The sequence below is a fragment of the Barbus barbus genome, assembly GCF_936440315.1.
Source record: "Barbus barbus genome assembly, chromosome: 6".
Taxonomy (NCBI): Eukaryota; Metazoa; Chordata; class Actinopteri; order Cypriniformes; family Cyprinidae; genus Barbus; species Barbus barbus.
This window is the reverse complement of record NC_136734.1, coordinates 2,778,617-2,796,858: the sequence shown is the minus strand read 5'-3', so window position 1 is coordinate 2,796,858 and position 18,242 is coordinate 2,778,617. Positions and strand designations below refer to the sequence as shown.

At 35.9% G+C, this 18,242-nt stretch overlaps 1 protein-coding gene across 2 annotated transcripts in view; it reads left to right on the top strand.

Annotated features, from left to right (window-relative positions):
- The window catches only part of LOC306871635 (rab-like protein 6), a 28,386-nt gene extending 10,352 nt beyond the window's left edge, over positions 1–18,034 (top strand). For both annotated transcript variants that reach the window (XM_079419696.1, XM_079419697.1), the window contains exons 9-17: positions 288–393; positions 2,678–2,781; positions 3,289–3,650; positions 7,589–7,751; positions 8,094–8,297; positions 8,861–9,098; positions 12,471–12,657; positions 13,365–13,423; positions 13,937–18,034. In XM_079419696.1, coding sequence (XP_079275822.1) covers positions 288–393; positions 2,678–2,781; positions 3,289–3,650; positions 7,589–7,751; positions 8,094–8,297; positions 8,861–9,098; positions 12,471–12,657; positions 13,365–13,423; positions 13,937–14,137 — 1,624 coding nt within the window. In that variant the 3' untranslated portion in view covers positions 14,138–18,034. The remainder of the gene's footprint in view (positions 1–287; positions 394–2,677; positions 2,782–3,288; positions 3,651–7,588; positions 7,752–8,093; positions 8,298–8,860; positions 9,099–12,470; positions 12,658–13,364; positions 13,424–13,936) is intronic.
- The last annotated feature ends 208 nt before the right edge of the window (positions 18,035–18,242 follow it).

The following is an 18,242-nucleotide window of genomic DNA, read 5'->3' as shown; positions in this document are numbered from 1 at the left end:
TTAATTATCTGACCTTGAAAATGAAGTGTTTTGCCCACGTGAAACAATTTAGCAATTTATGCTAATGAATCACGCAATGGGAATAACAAGTATTTTAATAAATACTGGGAAAATCTGTCTTTCATGAATAACCTACACAGAAAAAACTGTTGCTGATGACCTTTTTTTCTTTTTAAAGTTTAAGTTAAAATGGCTCCAAATATACCATGCAAAGCTCTTATGAATAATGTATGTCTGTCACGTATCAGCCAACTTTTCCCTAATCTCATAATCCTTTTTCATTTTAGACCGCCGGGCTCCTCCTACATCCACTATGCCGAGTCCTCCATGAAAAACGGCTTTGGTCTCAAATACCTCCATCGCTTCTTCAACATCCCATTCCTGCAGCTGCAGGTCAGAGGAAACTCTCAAAGTCAGAGATGAAAACCTAGACATTGAAAACCTAGACATATGAGACTATTTTAAATTGTGATTTCCTGACCTGGAAGAGTCACAGGAATTAATGAAATCTTTGAAGTCTTTAAGGAAAAATTCCATCAAAAATTCCGTTTTTATTTTTTAATAAAAATAATAAATATTCTGTCAGCTATAAATTGATATTAGTTAAGATTTAAAAAGTTAAATCTCCTCTCTACACACTTTTTTGCTTTGTTTTAATCAATTTAAATTTAAATAAACCAGTGATATTTGTATTATTTTAATATTTTTATAGTATTTATTCATATTTTGAATTTTATATTCATATTTTCAGTTTTCATTTTAATTGAAGAATTTTATCTTAACATTTTAATATTTTTGTCATGTACTTTTGACATTTTTATTAGTATTATTTTTTTATATATTTCTATTTAGCTTTTATTTAAAATTTTTAATTTGTCTTAGTACTTCAACTAAAACTTATTTTATTTAAATTAGTTGCCAATGTTTTTCATCTGATATTTATATTTTATTATATTTCAGTTACTGAAAGTGATTTTTTTTATTATAATTTTTGTTTTACTTTTAGTTTTAGTTAACAGTAAAAGCACCCTTATTAATCACAAAAGTTATGGAAATTAATTGGTCAAATGTTACAGCAAGGCCTTCTCGAGAGCACTCGGTAGGCAGCTGTGGACCACCAGGAGCAGACTTGAGCACCCCTGCTTTAGCAGTAGAGTTAAAGTCCTTCCTTTATTTGTATTCTCGCTATGCGTTTCTGGAGACTGACTGAATGGCATTAATTAATAAGGTAGGTTGAAATTAGCCCGGGGATCAATGGCGACTGCTTTGTCTTATGTGTCAGCATCTCAGGTTCTTCCTGAGGTTACACTGTAGTCAGCAGGTTGGAGGACTGGTTTCAGTTTAATGTATTTTATTGATCCTATTGGAGAGTTTAATTAACCAGTCGTACAAGATCATAAATTCATGCAACCTCTATAGCTCATAAAAGTAATAGATACCATATCAGGATGCTGCCATGGGGTTCTGGTTCTGGTTTGGTTATTTAACAAGTCTGTTTATGACTCTTTTGTCTGTAGGACACTGTTAGATCTTCTCCTGTTCTACAGGAGTGTTTATTATTTGTGAATAGTGTTTTCGGTAGAGCAGCTTGACTAAGTTGTTCAGACTTGCTGCAGTAAACGTGATGCAAATCCCGCTCCTCAGAATCAATCAGTCCGTCGAGCACAGCATGTCAAGCTCATGAAAATTTCAGTGCTGTGCCGAGATCTGTTTTCCTCTCCTTGCTATCTTTTTCAGTCAAAGTTTAAAGGCCACTTCTAACTTACATGACTTTGAACAAACTTCTAACCCCAAGTATCAGTTCTGTCCAGTTAAGAACAGTTATTGGCCGGGGTGCACAAGTTTTTCAGTCTAGTTTTCAAGAGAGCACCTGGAGATTTGGTTTGGTGCTCACCCTGCACATAGTGTGACCCATTAAATATAACTATTTCAAAAAAGTCAAAAAAATAATAATAATAGTATTATTGCACTTTTAGTTTTTTAAAATGTAAAAATCATAATATAATAATAAACTTTGATAATACGATTATATTTTTAAATAAAAGTGAGTATTAAGTATATGAGTATTAAATAAAAATAAAAATTTTACAGTGTTTAAAAAAATACAATGCTAATATTTATATTTTCATTTCTTTCCTATCCTTTTTTTAATGATTTCTGAACATTTTTAAACCTATAATCAGCAGGCTTTTATTTTGGCGGGTTGCCGTCGAGTAAGTATATGCACTGCCTGTTTTAGCTCTGCCGAGTAAAGTGCGTACGCGAATGAAATGTCACAGTTTTGCATTTTGCTTTGTACCCGGCAATGTATAGCCTAGAGTTATACATTTGGTTTGAATGGAAGTCATGTACAGTATTACAGTTAGTTTATCTAAAACGGTGATTGTGCATTAACAGCTGTCGCAAATGAGCGGTCTGAACTTATTTACCCAGAGTATTTTTATTTTGGTCATACATACACACCTGTGCACCCCTGGTTATTGGTTAGGCTGTGTATTTCAGAAATAGTTGAGCTGGCAGCTTGAAGGTTTGCATATTTCTCTACACATTAATTTCCAGTCCTCCTGCTAATTTAGAAATAATAAAGCAGGAAAGTGTTTACTTGAGTAAAAATTAGGTCAGTGTTGATGTACTGTGAGTTTACAGTATGCTTGATGTGGTGTGCTTGTGTTTGCAGAGGGAGACTCTATTACGGCAACTGGAGACAAATCAGCTTGACATCGATGCCATGCTAGAAGAGCTCAGTGTTCAGCAGGAGACCGAGGACCAGAACTATGACATGTGAGTGTAAACCTCATCACATATATATATATATATACATACACTCACAGCGTATATTTGGAAAATATTTACATGCATATACATTTATATATTTATATTCTTATATTTTAAATCATATGTAAATATATTTAATATATAAGCATAACATATTTTTCTTAAATGTATACATGCATGTGTTTGTATTTTATATACATAATAAATATACACACCACACACACATATTATGTAAACAAAAACTTTTTGTATTTTGCATGCGATTAATCGTGATTAATCATTTGACAGCACTAATATGTGTATGTATATATATATATATATTATTGTGTTGTTGTTGTTATTAATAATATCAATTAATTAAACATAAATATGGAAATATTAACAATATCAGGGGGTACTTCACGTAAATATTTCATGTGTAAGGGATTTGGCTAAAAAAGATTTTGGAGCCACCCATTAAGCCAAGAATGTCATCCAACCATCATTTTCCAAATTTCACTGCTGTTTTTCCAGATTTCTTGAGATGATGGTGGCACGCAAAGCTTACGGCTCTCCGGCGCCCTCTAATGGCCAGAGCCCGTCCTCAGGCTCCCAGTCCCCTGTAGTGCTGCCCAGTGCCGCCTCCCCCAGTAACTCCAGCCCCAGCACCCCACAGGCCCCTGTCCAGCTCCAGACACAATCCGCCCCTCCACCGCCGCCATCTATACCACACCCTCCCACCCAGACCACAGGCGCCCATGTACCCCTGACACCATCTCAAACCCTGGAGCCTTCGCCCGCAGCACCGGTACCCGCGCCTCCTCCTGCCCAGAAACGAGGCTTCATCTCACGCCTGTTCGGATCGTCCGCTGCAGAGGCGTCACCAGACAAACCAGGTCAGTACAGAACACTGTTATTGTAGTATTGTTGATATAATAGTTTTTATTAATAAAGGGTTTTTGCAGGTCTTAATTCACCCCTCCACAAATCAAGAACTTAAATTGGAGCAGAAAATCTTAAATTCAAAGTCATGGCATTAAATGTTGCATCTCAGTTTTTCATTTTTGTTTTCCAGTACGAATACCTAACCATCCTTAAATCATTATACATTTACTTGAGATGAAAATGTAAGATATAACATCTTGTTTTCTGTGAAATTGAACAGAATTAAGTAGTTTGTGCTTGAAACCTAATTGTTCGTTCAATACTTTTTTTTTTTTTAATATATATTTACTCTTTTCATTTTCATTTTGCTTAAAATATGAGTAATTGTTTTGTGTGTGTTCATCATTTTTATTCATGTTTTTAAAGTTTTGTATGAAGTTATTGCTTTTTAATTTCAGTTTTAGTTATTTTAGCATTTCAGGTTAAACTAAATGAAAATGAGAAATTATGCCTTGGCAACTAGCTAAAATACAGTGAATTAAAGTTTCTTTTATTTAGGTTTATGTTTAATTTATGTCAAATAATGAAAAGTTGTAGTTGCATGTACTGTACAAAATATGATAGTACTGTACAGTTACCATTAGAATATATAACAATTTGATTTACAGCACCTTAGTAAATCGAATAAAAACATGAAAAGGCAAAAACACACCTCGTGCACATGCTTTATTCATCATTTTGTGGAAGTAGAGTTAAAAATCTGCTGAATTATTTGTGAACTCTGAACTCATTTTGTAATCACAACTTGCCAACTCATAAAAATGAAATACCCAGGAGGACTTGAATGCTCTATTACATACAATATGTACCTTGGCTTGAAGCGAGGCAAACTCTGCTGTAGGCCTTTACAACATTTAAGTTACACAGTGCCATAGTGTGCGTGTGCGTGCGTATAGGTTTGCTAATGTGACTTTATGAACTGAGGTAAAGAGGGGCTGTCGTCCAGGGACTACATTCATTGCCTTGTATACTGAATACCGATGAGATATTATCAGGCAACACTGGAGCCGCCGCTACACAGTCATCACAGAGACCGGTGGACTGACAAACACACGCAGCTCTGCACCAGTGCATCTGCTGCTGCATTGCAGATCCTGGGGAGGGGGCAGATCAGAAGGACGCTAATGCACTTCCTGTCAACACATAGAAACTGAAAGTGTGTAAAATGGCTATAATCATGTTGCATTACGTTTTATATTCAAAAAACCATATGCAAATATTTAGCTTTCTTAATTTAGTTTTTTGTTTGGTTTCATAAAATGTCCCTTTTGTTCTGGGGAATGCTGATCCAATTCGCCATATGTCTAAACTGGTATTAAAGGTGCCACAATATCATAAATGATCATTAATCACTCATTCAGCTTCACAGATGGTCCAGGTTTGAGATAATATTCATATATTAATTTCCATACTACGTTTCATGTGTTTTGGTGAAATTTTAGGACCAAAACTGGGCTGCGTTTCCCAAAAGCATCGTACATTGCAGACCCATTGCCACCAACGGAGCTACGATCAACTTGCAGTGCTTTTGGGAAATGCAGCCCTGGACTTTTAACTTTTTTGTGAGTTTGTAGTATTATTTACGTTTACATTTATTCATTTAGCTGATGCTTTTATCCAAAGCGACTTACAATTGCTATATATGTCAGAGGTCGCACGCCTCTGGAGCAACTAGGGTTTAAGTGTCTTGCTCAGGGACACATTGGTGTCTCACAGTGGATTCGAACCCGGGTCTCTCACACCAAAGGCATGTGTCTTATCCACTGCGCCATCACCACCCATTATTATTAAAATATAATTACTTGTACTGAAAGTTGTATTGCTTATTTTAATCAAAATAATCAGGCTAACTACTGTATTTATTACTGTATTACATTAAAGCAGGGGTGGGCAAATAATTTTCCCAAGGGGCCACATGAGAAATTTGGGTGGTTGCAGAGGGCCGGACCAATACACTTAATTAAGTTCTGCCCAATATATTTTATATCTCTCTATAAATCATCACAATTTTGAACAAAAAAATCAAGTATTTCAAAGATTATGGATGTGACGTTTGCAGTCAAAACCTGAAACACACATTCTCATCGATGTATTCATTACCAATAGCTATATTGGACCATCTCTTTATATTTTTCTAAACCGCTGAAAATAGAGTCCAGGCAGCAGTAAAGTATCAGTCTATAAACGATGAAGAAAATAGGATGGGCTACACATGCGTTTCGGACGTGACAAAAAAACACCTGAGGTTTTGGGAGACAACGTAGGCCTATTTGTAGACTTTCTGTGATTTACAATACACAGCCCAGAAGCAACAATATCTGCCGAATGGAAAGGGTTGGCTATTCACAACATAAAATATATTTTTATTTAAATCAATTTGTTTTTGTGTTTCAGAAGAAAAATCAATGGACATCTCTCAGTTACAGACGTGACCGCTCTGAAAGCGGAATTTATCCGACAATGGAAATGCGTAGCTAAAATGCTTTAAAAACTTTAACAGAGACGTCTAGCTGGTATTTAATAGGGCTGCCCCCAACAACTTAACTAGTTGTTCAAGTCATTAATTAATCACATGTTTGTATTAAAGCTAATAATCCAATGAGCTTCAATTCCGCACAAGTCAGGCAAAAGTCGCCTAATGATTATGAATGTGTTGGGGGGGGGGGGGGGGGGGGGGATATTTTAATTATTTATTCATTCTCTCTCATCTCTGGACATGCCTTTAGAGAGAAATGCAAGCTTCATACAGATTACAATAATCAGGAAATCTTTGTTTTTGAATTGGTTGGTTTAAAGGTAGACATTTTAAACTTTCTATAGATATAGCCTATTTCACATGTCTGTGAGGCAGCCGTGCGCTGCTGAGTTTCGGTTCTTTTTTCTGACGTGCTCCAGCTTCAGAGATGGCAGAAAGTGCGTCATGCTTTCATTATTTTACAAAAGCAACGTTTTGTTGTTTTTATGAGTTTTATGAGAAATAAAATCAGTTTCGAACTGATTTAAAGTTGTTTCATAATCAGGAAACAAAGCTGTTGCCTTGAAAATAAAAGCAGTTCGGTTGTATTGTGTAATTACACCTAGGCCTATTTGCGATTGACTTTTTTAATTCACGATTCACGAATTACCTCATGCGGGCCGATCAAGGAAAGCCAGAGGACCGTACAATGCCCAGGTCTGCATTAAAGGAATAAGATTTTTAATGAGAATTTTTTGAGGAAATGAGCTTGATTGTCACAACATTAATGTTATAATGCCGGAATATCTTGATGGTTTTTAAAAAAAAATAAAAATTTGCCATTTTTTTTATTAATTAATAATTTTTTATGCTTGCAGTTTATTGCCAGATTTAGCAAATTATGTTCTGTTTACATTAACCTTTTTATAATAATTATAATAATTAATAATAAATGTAAAATAGAATTTTATAACAGGAAAATTCTGTAATGGTCAAGTATGTTTCAGGTATAAATACATGATCTTTGTAGTTGTGTATTCTTGCATTTTATATTAATGCAATTTTAAAAATATATTGTTTCATAAAATATTTTTCTTTTGTTTGCTTGTGGTGTAATGACAGACTAACCTAATAACGTTACATTTATATTAAAAAAAATTTAATAATAAAGGTTTAATAGAATTTAATAACATGAACAATCTGTAATGGTCAAATATGTTTTAGTTGTAAATATGTTATAAATATCTGATCTTTGCTGGAGCGTAACAATTTGTGCATCTCGCCATTACACAATTAATATGATTTCAATAAACATGCATTTTGTTAAACTGTGTAAATGTGCAAATGTTGACCTGTTGCCATGAAGCTAGAAAAGCAGTTGGCTTATTGCATGCATTCATTTTAAACCCTTTTCTGGTCTTTTATTTTCATCAGAATCTACAGGCTCTGAAGACCCGAAGCCCTCTGGAAAGGTGCGGAGTGTGGATGACTTTGTGCCAGAGGTGGGCCTGGACCGGACCTTTCTGGAAGATGGTAGAACAGCAGTTAGATCAAAGAACAAACCTCCAGCATCAGCTCCCATCCTGGACAGTGATAGGTGAGCTGTGATAACATGCAGTTTATTTCTAAAAGCAAAAATCATCTCTAGCTTGTCTGAGTATTACTGTAGTAATTTCAGCAGCTCATATGCAGACTGGACAGGATTACAGATGGGATTTTTAATTTCCTCAGATCAACATGATTTTTCTGCCTCAGAATGAGTTGGGGTTTTTTTTTTGAGATGAAGAAAGTAGAGAATTTTGAGGAACAGTGAAAAAGAACCATGCAAACATTTTTATTTTACACTAAAGACTAATGCATTGATCACAGAAAAAGAGCAGGGGCATTTATTGAGAAAGTAAATGAGTTTGAAAATCTCATGTTTCTGTCTTTTCCTCAGTGATGGAGAGGGACGGGGAAATCCTCTGGTCTCCGGCTTCCAGGATGATTTAGATCCGGATGACAGAGCGTTGTCCCAGCCTGCCGTTAAAGCGGTGGTCCCGAGCATGAGCGTCACCCTCACGAGTGATGAAGAGGAGGAAGATTCATCTCTGTCCTCTGCTGCCCGGCACAAAGGCATCGGCTCGGGCCCAAAGTCAAAGGGGTACGAAGCCGCATGCAGATGTGTCAAATGCATCATACTTTTAATAGAAAGGCTTCAGTGAGATGCAGACGTGTTGAGACCTGACCACAAGTTCCTGAAGATTTTTTAATTAATAAGTATGTTTTTAATTAATTTCCCTCACTGTTGATGAGCTTCCGAAACAGAAATAATTCCGTCAGCAGAGAGAGACTTGTCTAATTTACTTTAATTAAATCACTCTTAATGAAGGCACAGCCAATTTTCATTTCTTGATATTTCCATTTCTTGAGATTTCCATAGATAGATAGATGGAGAGATGGATAGAGAGATGATAGAGAGCTAGATTGATAGATAAAATGACAGAGCGATAGATGGATAGATAGATATTAGATGGATGAATGGATGGATGGATGGATAGATACAAGATGGATGGATGGATAGATACTAGATGGATGGATGATTGGGGGATATATGGCTGGACGGATAGATAGATAGATGGATAGATCTCAGATTTAATGAATAATTATTTGGAGTCAAGATGTTGTTTCCTCATATTTTCTGTGGAATCTGACTTTCGATTCTAGATCTACAGTGAATTCTGTCAAACAGCTGCAAACCAAGTCTAAACCAGCTGAGAGACCCCAAAGCCTGAAAACCACAGCAGGACCTGCAGTGCAGCGACAAGGTCTGAAGACAGGAGGCACTGTTCAGGCCGACTTGGATTCAGACCAAGGGCCTCCAGTCGCTCAGCAGATGCTTTCATTTGTCATGGACGACCCTGATTTTGAGGACGAAGAGTTTGATGGACCCAAGATCAAGAAGGTAGAAAACCAGTTCTTCAAGTTCAAGTTTATTTGTATAGCTCTTTTTACGATACAAATCGTTGCAAAGCAGCTCTACAGGAAATTAAGTTTCCACAATATATTTATATATTGCAGAACCTTAATATATTTAACTTATGGCAAAATGTGGTAATTCTGTATGTTGTCTGAGCGTTGGCATCCTCTGAGAGGGGTTGGCATTATCTTTTCTCAGGTGTTTGGTCATCTCAGATCATTTAAGGGTTGGATCCAGACTGAAGCTTCTGTAATTCCTAGTTATCATGGGATGTTAATCCAGAAACAGAGAAACAAATAGAGACATAATTAGCGTAGCTGCTGTTCCATCTAAGCAAAAATGATTTGTTCAACCCAAGCTAAAGAATAATAATAATGTACATTTGATCAGATATAACTGCAGTACAAGATTATAAGACGCATTATGTGAATGCTTGGCTAAAGAGATGTGTCTTTTATCTAGATTTAAACAGAGAGAGTGTGTCTGAACCCCGAACGTTATCAGGAAGGCTATTCCAGAGTTTGGGAGCCGAATGTGAAAAAGCTCTACCTCCTTTAGTGGACTTTGTACTACCAAAAGTAGTTTTGCGACCTTAGGGAGCGCGTTGGATTGTAGCGTGGTAGAAGACGAGTTAGGTACGCAGGAGCTAAACCATTTAGGGCCTTATAGGCAAGTAATAATATTTTGTAAATGATACGGAACTTAATAGGTAGCCAGTGCAGAGACTGTAAAATTGGGGTAATATGATCATATTTCCTTGACCTGGTAAGAACTCTAGCCGCTGCATTTTGGACTATCTGTAGCTTGTTTATTGAAGATGCAGGACAACCACCTAGCAGTGCATTACAATAGTCCAGTCTAGAGGTCACGAATGCATGAACTAGCTTTTCTGCATCAGAAACAGGTAGCATGTTTCGAAGCTTGGCAATGTTTCTAAGATGGAAGAATGCTGTTTTTGTAACATGGGAAATAGGATTTTCAAAGGACAAGTTGCTGTCTAATATAACACCCAGATTTTTGACTTTAGAGGACGTGACAGTGCATCCGTCTAGTTGTATATTGTAATCCAAGAGATGCTACTGTTTTTTGGTCCAATAAGTAATATCTCTGTCTTATCTGAATTTAATAGGAGGAAATTATTGGTCATCCAATCTTTTACATTTTTTACACAATCTATTAGCTTAGATATTTTAAAAGTTTCATCTGGTCTTGTTGAGATATATAGTTGAGTATCATCAGCATAACAATGAAAACTAATCCCGTATTTTCTAATAATATTACCAAGAGGCAACATGTATATTGAAAATAGCAGAGGACCTAGGACAGATCCTTGTGGTACTCCATACTTTACTGGTGATAATTGAGATGACTCCCCATTTAAATGAACAAAGTGGTAGCGATCGGACAGGTAGGATCTAAACCATCTTAAAGCCTGCCCTTGAATACCAGTATAGTTTTGTAATCGATCTATGAGTATGTCATGGTCTATAGTGTCGAACGCAGCACTAAGATCAAGTAATACTAGCAATGAGATGCAGCCTTGATCTGAAGCAAGAAGCAAGTCATTTGTAATTTTAACAAGTGCAGTTTCTGTACTATGGTGAGGCCTGAAACCTGACTGAAATTCTTCATAGAGATAATTTTTTTTGCAAAAGTAGCACAATTGAGCAGACACAAATTTTTCTAAAATTTTTGACATAAACGGAAGATTTGAAATGGGTCTGTAATTTGCCAGTTCATTAGAATCTAGTTGTGGTTTCTTAATAAGAGGCTTAATAACTGCCTGCTTGAATGGTTTTGGGACGTGACCTAAAGATAACGATGAGTTAATAATATTGAGAAGCGGTTCTTCTGCTACAGGTAACAACTCTTTCAGTAGTTTAGTGGGTACAGGATCTTATAAACACGTTGTTGGTTTAGATGCACTGATAAGTTTCACAAATAACCTGCCTGATTTATCTCAACTGCTCTGTGTACCCGTAAATACGCATGAACTAGACGAAATGACTAGCAACATGGGCACTATCTTCTCTAAATATGACTAAACCTGATCTAAATATTAAGGGAATATTTAGATCAGGTGGTGTCTGTTTATTTGTTAATCTAGCCACTGTGCTAACTAAAAACCGTGGATTGTTTTGGTTATTATCTATGAGTTTGCGGATATGCTCTACCCTGGCAGCTTTTAGAGCCTGTCTATAGCTGGACATACTGTTTTTCCACGCAATTCTAAAAACTTCTAATTTAGTTTTTCTCCATTTGCGCTCAAGATTACGAGTTTCTTTCTTGAGAGAATGGGTATAACTGTTGTACCATAGCGCAGTACGTTTTTCTCTAACCTTTTTCAATTTGAGGGGGGCAACAGCTTCTAATGTATTAGAGAAGATAGTGCCCATGTTGCTAGTCATTTCGTCTAGTTCATGCGTATTTATGGGTACACAGAGCAGTTGAGATAAATCAGGCAGGTTATTTGTGAATCTGTCTTTGGTGGCTGGAACAATAGTTCTGCTCGGACGATAACGCGGAGCCATATAACTAATATCAGTAATACGCAGCATGCACGATACAAGGAAATGATCAGAAACATCGTCACTTTGAGGTACGATATCTATAGCGGTAAGATTAATTCCGGTGACGTTTTGCTTGACTCCAAAAGAGTTTATTAGGTCAGTAAACGCAAGTCCTAACGCATCATTTGTATTATCAACGTGAATGTTAAAATCTCCGACAATTAGCAGTTTATCAACATTAACTAGTAGATCTGAGAGGAAATCTGCAAATTCTTTTAGGAAATCTGTATATGGCCCTGGCGGTCTATACACAGTAGCCAGAGCAAGAGATAGGAGAGATTTCTTTTGCATATCTAACAGTGTAACATTAAGCAGAAGTATTTAGAATGAGTTAAACCTCCTGTATCCTGTTTTCTGAGAATAGTTCTAGGCTCTTGATTATTGTTGCTTATGACTTACTAATCAATTGATTAAATCTTAAGCCACAGCCTGTTTTCACATTTTCTGTTTTCATTTTAATCTTAGGGAAAGTTTTACTAATTTTAATCTCATAATTTTTTTATTTTCTAAAAAAGTTTTTTTTTGGTACTTTAACTTGAGAAATGAGAAATGATGCCTTGGCAAATAGCTGACATAAACTTGTTATTTTTTATTTGTGTTTTTCTATTGTTTTACTTGAAGTAATAAGAAAGTTTTATGATTTTTGTTCTCAAAGAAATATAAACCATCTAATAAATGCACTCTATTAGGAAACCCCACAAAAGACAATTTAGATATTAAATAAGTACTTTGCCACCAAATAATTCCTGCTCAGTCTCATATTTTATGCTTCATCTGTTTTGAGTAGGGCACTTTTTCTGCACGAGATGACTTATCTGACCGGTCGGATGATGGGTTTGTGTTAGCTGGACTCCCAGAGCCCCCCAAACCTGCTGCCCCCTCATTTAAGACCCTCAACAGTGACATAGACCTGTTCGGCCTGGGATTTAAAGAGACGACACCTAAGAGTAAAGACAGCAGTGAAGACCAGGAAGGTATGTTCAGTAAATAACGCGTGCGTGTGTCTGTGTACACTGTACAAGATAAATCAAGATTACATTATTTAATCAGTCACTGAAATATGTCCTACTTTTTACGGTTAATTTAAGTGTCAACTTAATTAACACTTAAGATGAAAAAAAGATTCCTTGTAGTGGATCATTGAAGACATTGTTGAATATTTTTAAGATAGGATAGGTGAGACTAACACAGGGCAGAGTCATAAGTTTTTATGACAACCACCATTTTAATCTTCATATTTCAAAAAACGAATTGGAGTACAAATATAATTATGTAAGAATTGTTAATATTATTACTTTATTATAATAAAAACTTCATTGTGTGTAATTTAGGTGTTTGTATACAAATGAGTTAATTTCAACCCCCAATATTATAATGTAGTACCAGCTGACTCGTGTATATTTGACAGCATTAGTTTAGAGATTTTTTTTTTTTGCCTGTACTGTACCTGATATATTTCCAAAATAATCAATATTGAATCAAATCAGAATCAAATCGAATTGCAAGCTAGTGGGTCAAAATCGAATCATATCGTGAAATTTAACTTCTGTAAAAAAGAAACCGAAAGTAGCACATTGAATAAATATATAATTTTGAAGTATAGAGACTGAAATAATATTTTCTTGTAAAATGTCCTCCAATAATCCAGTAACAGCATAACTTATAACTTATTATCTTGCAGATAATGAAAGCAGGCACTCCACAAAGGACAAGAAAAAGAAGAAAAAGAAAAGCAAAGAGGTAAGATATTAAAAACCTGACAATATTACTGATTGATTGTGACTGATATATATCAGCCAAGGTAAATAAACTGACGATTTTTGAGTTTTGCAGCAGCGGCCATGTGTATCACTTCCAAAATCTACCAGCAAGCTTGTCAAATAATAACGTCCAGTTTATTTTTTAATATTTTGTTTACTTGTATAGTGCTTTGTACAAAACAACTTGTTTCAAAGCAATTTAAAATAATAATTGAACCGAACTAATGTCAAATACAGCTAAATCTATTCAATTAAAGAAAGTATTCATTTACTGACGACAATTTTGTTTGCATCTTATTTGATATCATTAAATAGTATTATATATAAGAGCATTACACTGGACACCAGTCAGCCTTCTCAATATCGGCATCAGCGATCAAAAAGCTGGTTGATCATTTACTCTTAACTTTTTCGTGCCATTAGATTTTGTTGCTTGTGCACAAACTGTCTTTATATGCAGTGAAATAAAAATAAAAATTTGTTTTTGTTCTAGGAGGACGAGAAAAGCAGCAAGAAACGACACAAATACAAGAAAAAGGAAAAAGATGAGGCACTAACAGGAGATGAGAAAGAAAAGAAGAAGAAGAAATCTTCAAGGACCAAGAAAGCAGGAACTGTGGATGATCTTGAGGCCTTCCTGGCGGGTGGAGACGGGCCAGGAAACAGTGAGGGCGGAGACTATGAAGAACTCTAACCAATCAGGGTTTGACATCCACGCCGTGTGACATCGCCAGGTCTTTTTCCAATCCATTCCACCTGTTTTTCAGTGCCTAACCTTTCGAATTTTCACAGCGTTTTTGTTCTTCCAGCATTGCAGCTTTATGAAATGGTACGTGGCACCGTTGTTCACCTCATGCCGTTTTCCAGTGTTTTCAGACATATCACTTTTAGATGCATTTTCAAATGATCCAGAGTTTATTCCGTTGTTAACTGATTAGAACTCATTAAGTTGTTCCACAAAGACTTGAGGTAATTTTAGCTTTATTGGTTTTGTTTTGTGTGTCTTTGTCAATGGGCCTCATTCATGAAACATTTGTAAATATAGGAGTGAATTCTGAGTAATTTGCGCGTAAAACTCTCCTCTGGATGCACAAATGCTTTGTAAACATCTGATTTGATAGTGCGCAAAAAACATGCGCATGTTAATGAATTCCAGTCATTCGTAAATAGGGCGCTCGTGCACGCTCGTACACAATTAGCATAATCCCCGCCTATGAATTACAGCTACGCAAATTGCGTGTCCAGAAGTCTACTTTCTCAAGTTTGGCTCCAGTATATTGCATAAATGCAAAAAAGACTAATAGGCCATATGCTTAACAATAAATATTCAATTAATGTGTCCATCAAAGCGTTTTTAGCCAGCTAAAAAATGCCAGGCGCTCTTCTGAAAATGACCAGCTGGCGGCGCTTGAGAATACTTTGGTGGCACAGCGTTTTGGGTGCTATGATTAGGAATATCCACAGCAGTAACGTATTACTAGTATCTCATTTTTAAGAATGTTACTGAATATAAAAATGCATTTACCAGAAATATTAACTTCTCTATTGTTGTTCAGTTGTTGTAGGAGTAGCATGATTGGTCGGTGTAGTAGGCTATGCGTCCCGCCCGTCCTCCATTGATTGGAGGGCTGGGTAAAAAGGGCAAGCACTGCGTTTTACCCAAAGCTAAACAGTTTATCAACTCTCAGCTACAACAAAAAATGTGCATCAAAAATTGCAGCGCATTAAAAAAAGTGTCATCAGTTTGCCAAAAAGAACATGTTACGCACCATTTACACGTGGGAAGGAACAGGTGTACATTCTTTCGTACCAACTAACATTTTGAAAATACAAACACTTTCATGAATCTGAACATTTACGTCAGCTTTACGAACGATTTACACACGAATTTGTTCTGCTTGTGTTTCATGATTGAGGCCTAATGTGTGTGTATATGTGTTCCTGAATATTCTGGCAACTCTTTGTGTGCTTGCATTTTTATTTAGCAAACTATAGAGGGATTAATCAGACTTGCATTCAAATCGTAACGTAACGCATGATTCTGTCAAACATTCAAAGAACTCTTCACATTTAAATATTTCCGCTCTCGTTTGTAAACCATTCTATTGCAATTCTATACAACAATTAATATAAGAATATTTTTCATAAATTTGCACAGAAATTCATTCCTCATGTGCGTCATGAATGAGACCTGACATGTTGTGACGTTCATTGTCTTCCAGACGCTACATCATTACTCAGTCGTAACTAGATTTAATAGCCTCTTTCGCCATCAGTTTCTTTCCATTAATGCCTTAAATTGTTTTACACTTAACAAAATGAAAGCCTTTATAGAGCAATCCTATAAAGTTAATTAATGACTGAGGCTCTGACAGACTGCTAACATTGACAGAATTACTCTTGCAGCAATCGCAATCACGTTTGCAATTAGATATATTATTATAATTACGACAAAGTTAGTCAGATTGTCTTTTTGGCAACTATTTATGCAGTTATTATTAATTATGATGTGTTAAATGTTATAGTTTCATAATGATAGTTTCTGGTTCCGGTCAAAATTCTTCTTCTCATGGTCTGTTTGTGATGTCCTGTCTGGTAAATGTATTCATTTCCTTCGCCGTATATCTTTATTTTTGTTATGGCTTGTGTACATGTTAGTAGTTGTGTTTAGATCTCGTGTTTGGATCTGTACACTTCAGATCATTTCAGAGATGGACAACCAGGAACATTGTCTCTGATCCTGTGATGTTGAGACACCTTGAACGTCTTTTATGTATAGCCAACATATTCAGAGCCTGCCCGTGCATAAAAATGAGTACATTTCATAAATTTTGGCAGCAGCCTAAATTACTAGATGCAGCTAAACAGAGCTGATCTTTTCCCTCATAGTAATGCTTGTTTTGGTGAATTAAAGCAAAGAAACTTGTTTTAGTAAAAGATAAAAAACAGGCCATTTATGTAAATGTATAAAATCTTGAGCGTATGATAGTGAAAGTAAAGTCGTATTTTGAATGCACACATTTATACTTTGTAATATCACCATAAAATTGAATAATATTTTGGCTTGAAATGATCCATTAATATTTTGATGAATGAAAGTTATATAGACGAGTGATTGTTTACTCGTTATTCATGAATCTGGATCACAAGTGTTTTCTTTAATGGTTGCATCAGATTGAAAACCGTTTACTGTACGCAAACGATTTATTCTCATCGTGCTTCATGAATGAATCCCAGTGTTTACTTCACAAAGCCCCCATTATGCTTTTGTTTTCATCAAGTATTGATAAATGATTACCAAATAATTCAGGTGTTCTTCAAATTGAATGTGTAATTAATATTTACGTACAGTTTTACCAATATTTCATTTTATTTGTATTTCATGAACGAATCCTAGTAATGCCCCCTTTATGCTTTTCCATTAGCTTTTATCACATATTGATAAATTGCTAGTAAATTTGCATCGAATTGAATGTGAAATGAGTATTTACATAAGAATGGATTTACCAGTGTTTCACTTCAAGATGTGTGTCATGAATGAATCCCATTGTTTACTTGCAATGCCCCCCACCCCTCCCTTTTTCTTTCTTATGTTATCATCATGTTTTGACGAATAATTTCAGGCTGGAATATATTACTCTAGTGAACTACAATGTCGTGGAATCTGATTGGCTCCAGCTTAAGTGGAAGAATCCATAGAGTGTTGCACTTCCGACCCTCATCATTTCAAATGGATTTTCTATTTTTCAATTATTATTGTTGGGACAAAATGACAATGTACTTTCTGCCTACCATACGAAGGACTTGTTTTTGGTTTGATGGTACTATAAACATTCTCCTTGACATGAAACTTTTGGTTGTTTCAGTCCGAGATGTCCGTTTGTAGAGTGTCCCGCTACGGCTTTCCCTCAGGATACGCCGTCACCCTGTTGATATCTTTGGGGCGAATAGCCGGTAACTAACGGTGCGTTTAAAGAAGTGCAGATTCCCGTGTGTCTCTTGCGGCAATCGTCTGCATCTCTTAGGTGTCTGCAGATGGATCCACACGCGCCGCTGAGAGCATGTGATGCATCACGCTGTCACCATGGAAGCACACGCCTGGGAAAACCGTCTCTACACGCTCACTGTGATAAATAGTCACGCTCTCCACTGTTAATACTCTCACCCCAAACCAGCAGAAGTGCGCACCTCGAACACATATCAACTTCCTCTTCACTCTGGGCCCTTGATTGATTTATTTATCTGTCCGTTTGGCATGCATATTCTTCCCACCGTACGAGAAAAGGAGATGGGAAATGAATGCATTGGTGCTGCACTAGCTCTTGCTGGCTGTTGTACTGCATGCAGTTATCAACATACTTCCTGCACAGCGTTTCACAATGACTTCTTTAATGGAGCGGAAATGTTTTGGGAACGCTATTTTTAAGCCGTATATCGGTTTTATTTTATTCATACAGCATATATGCATTCCAAAGCCTTTGTTTGGGACCATACATGATTGTGTTTGCCTATTTATTGTTTTTGTTACCCTGTTTCACTACCCTATTCATATTTGATTTATGTGTTTCAATTGTGTAATAAATGCAAGAGAAATTTGACCAGGTTTGTAGGAGTTGAGCTGCTTAAGTTCAATGTGATTTATTTGTCTCTTAATGATGAAAAATAATTATTATATATTTTCATATATATATTGTATTAAATATAATATACAGTGTATATTAGTATATAAAATATACTATATAAAAGTTTGGGATCAGTAAGATTTTTTTGTTTTTTTTAAAGACGTTTCATCTTCATCA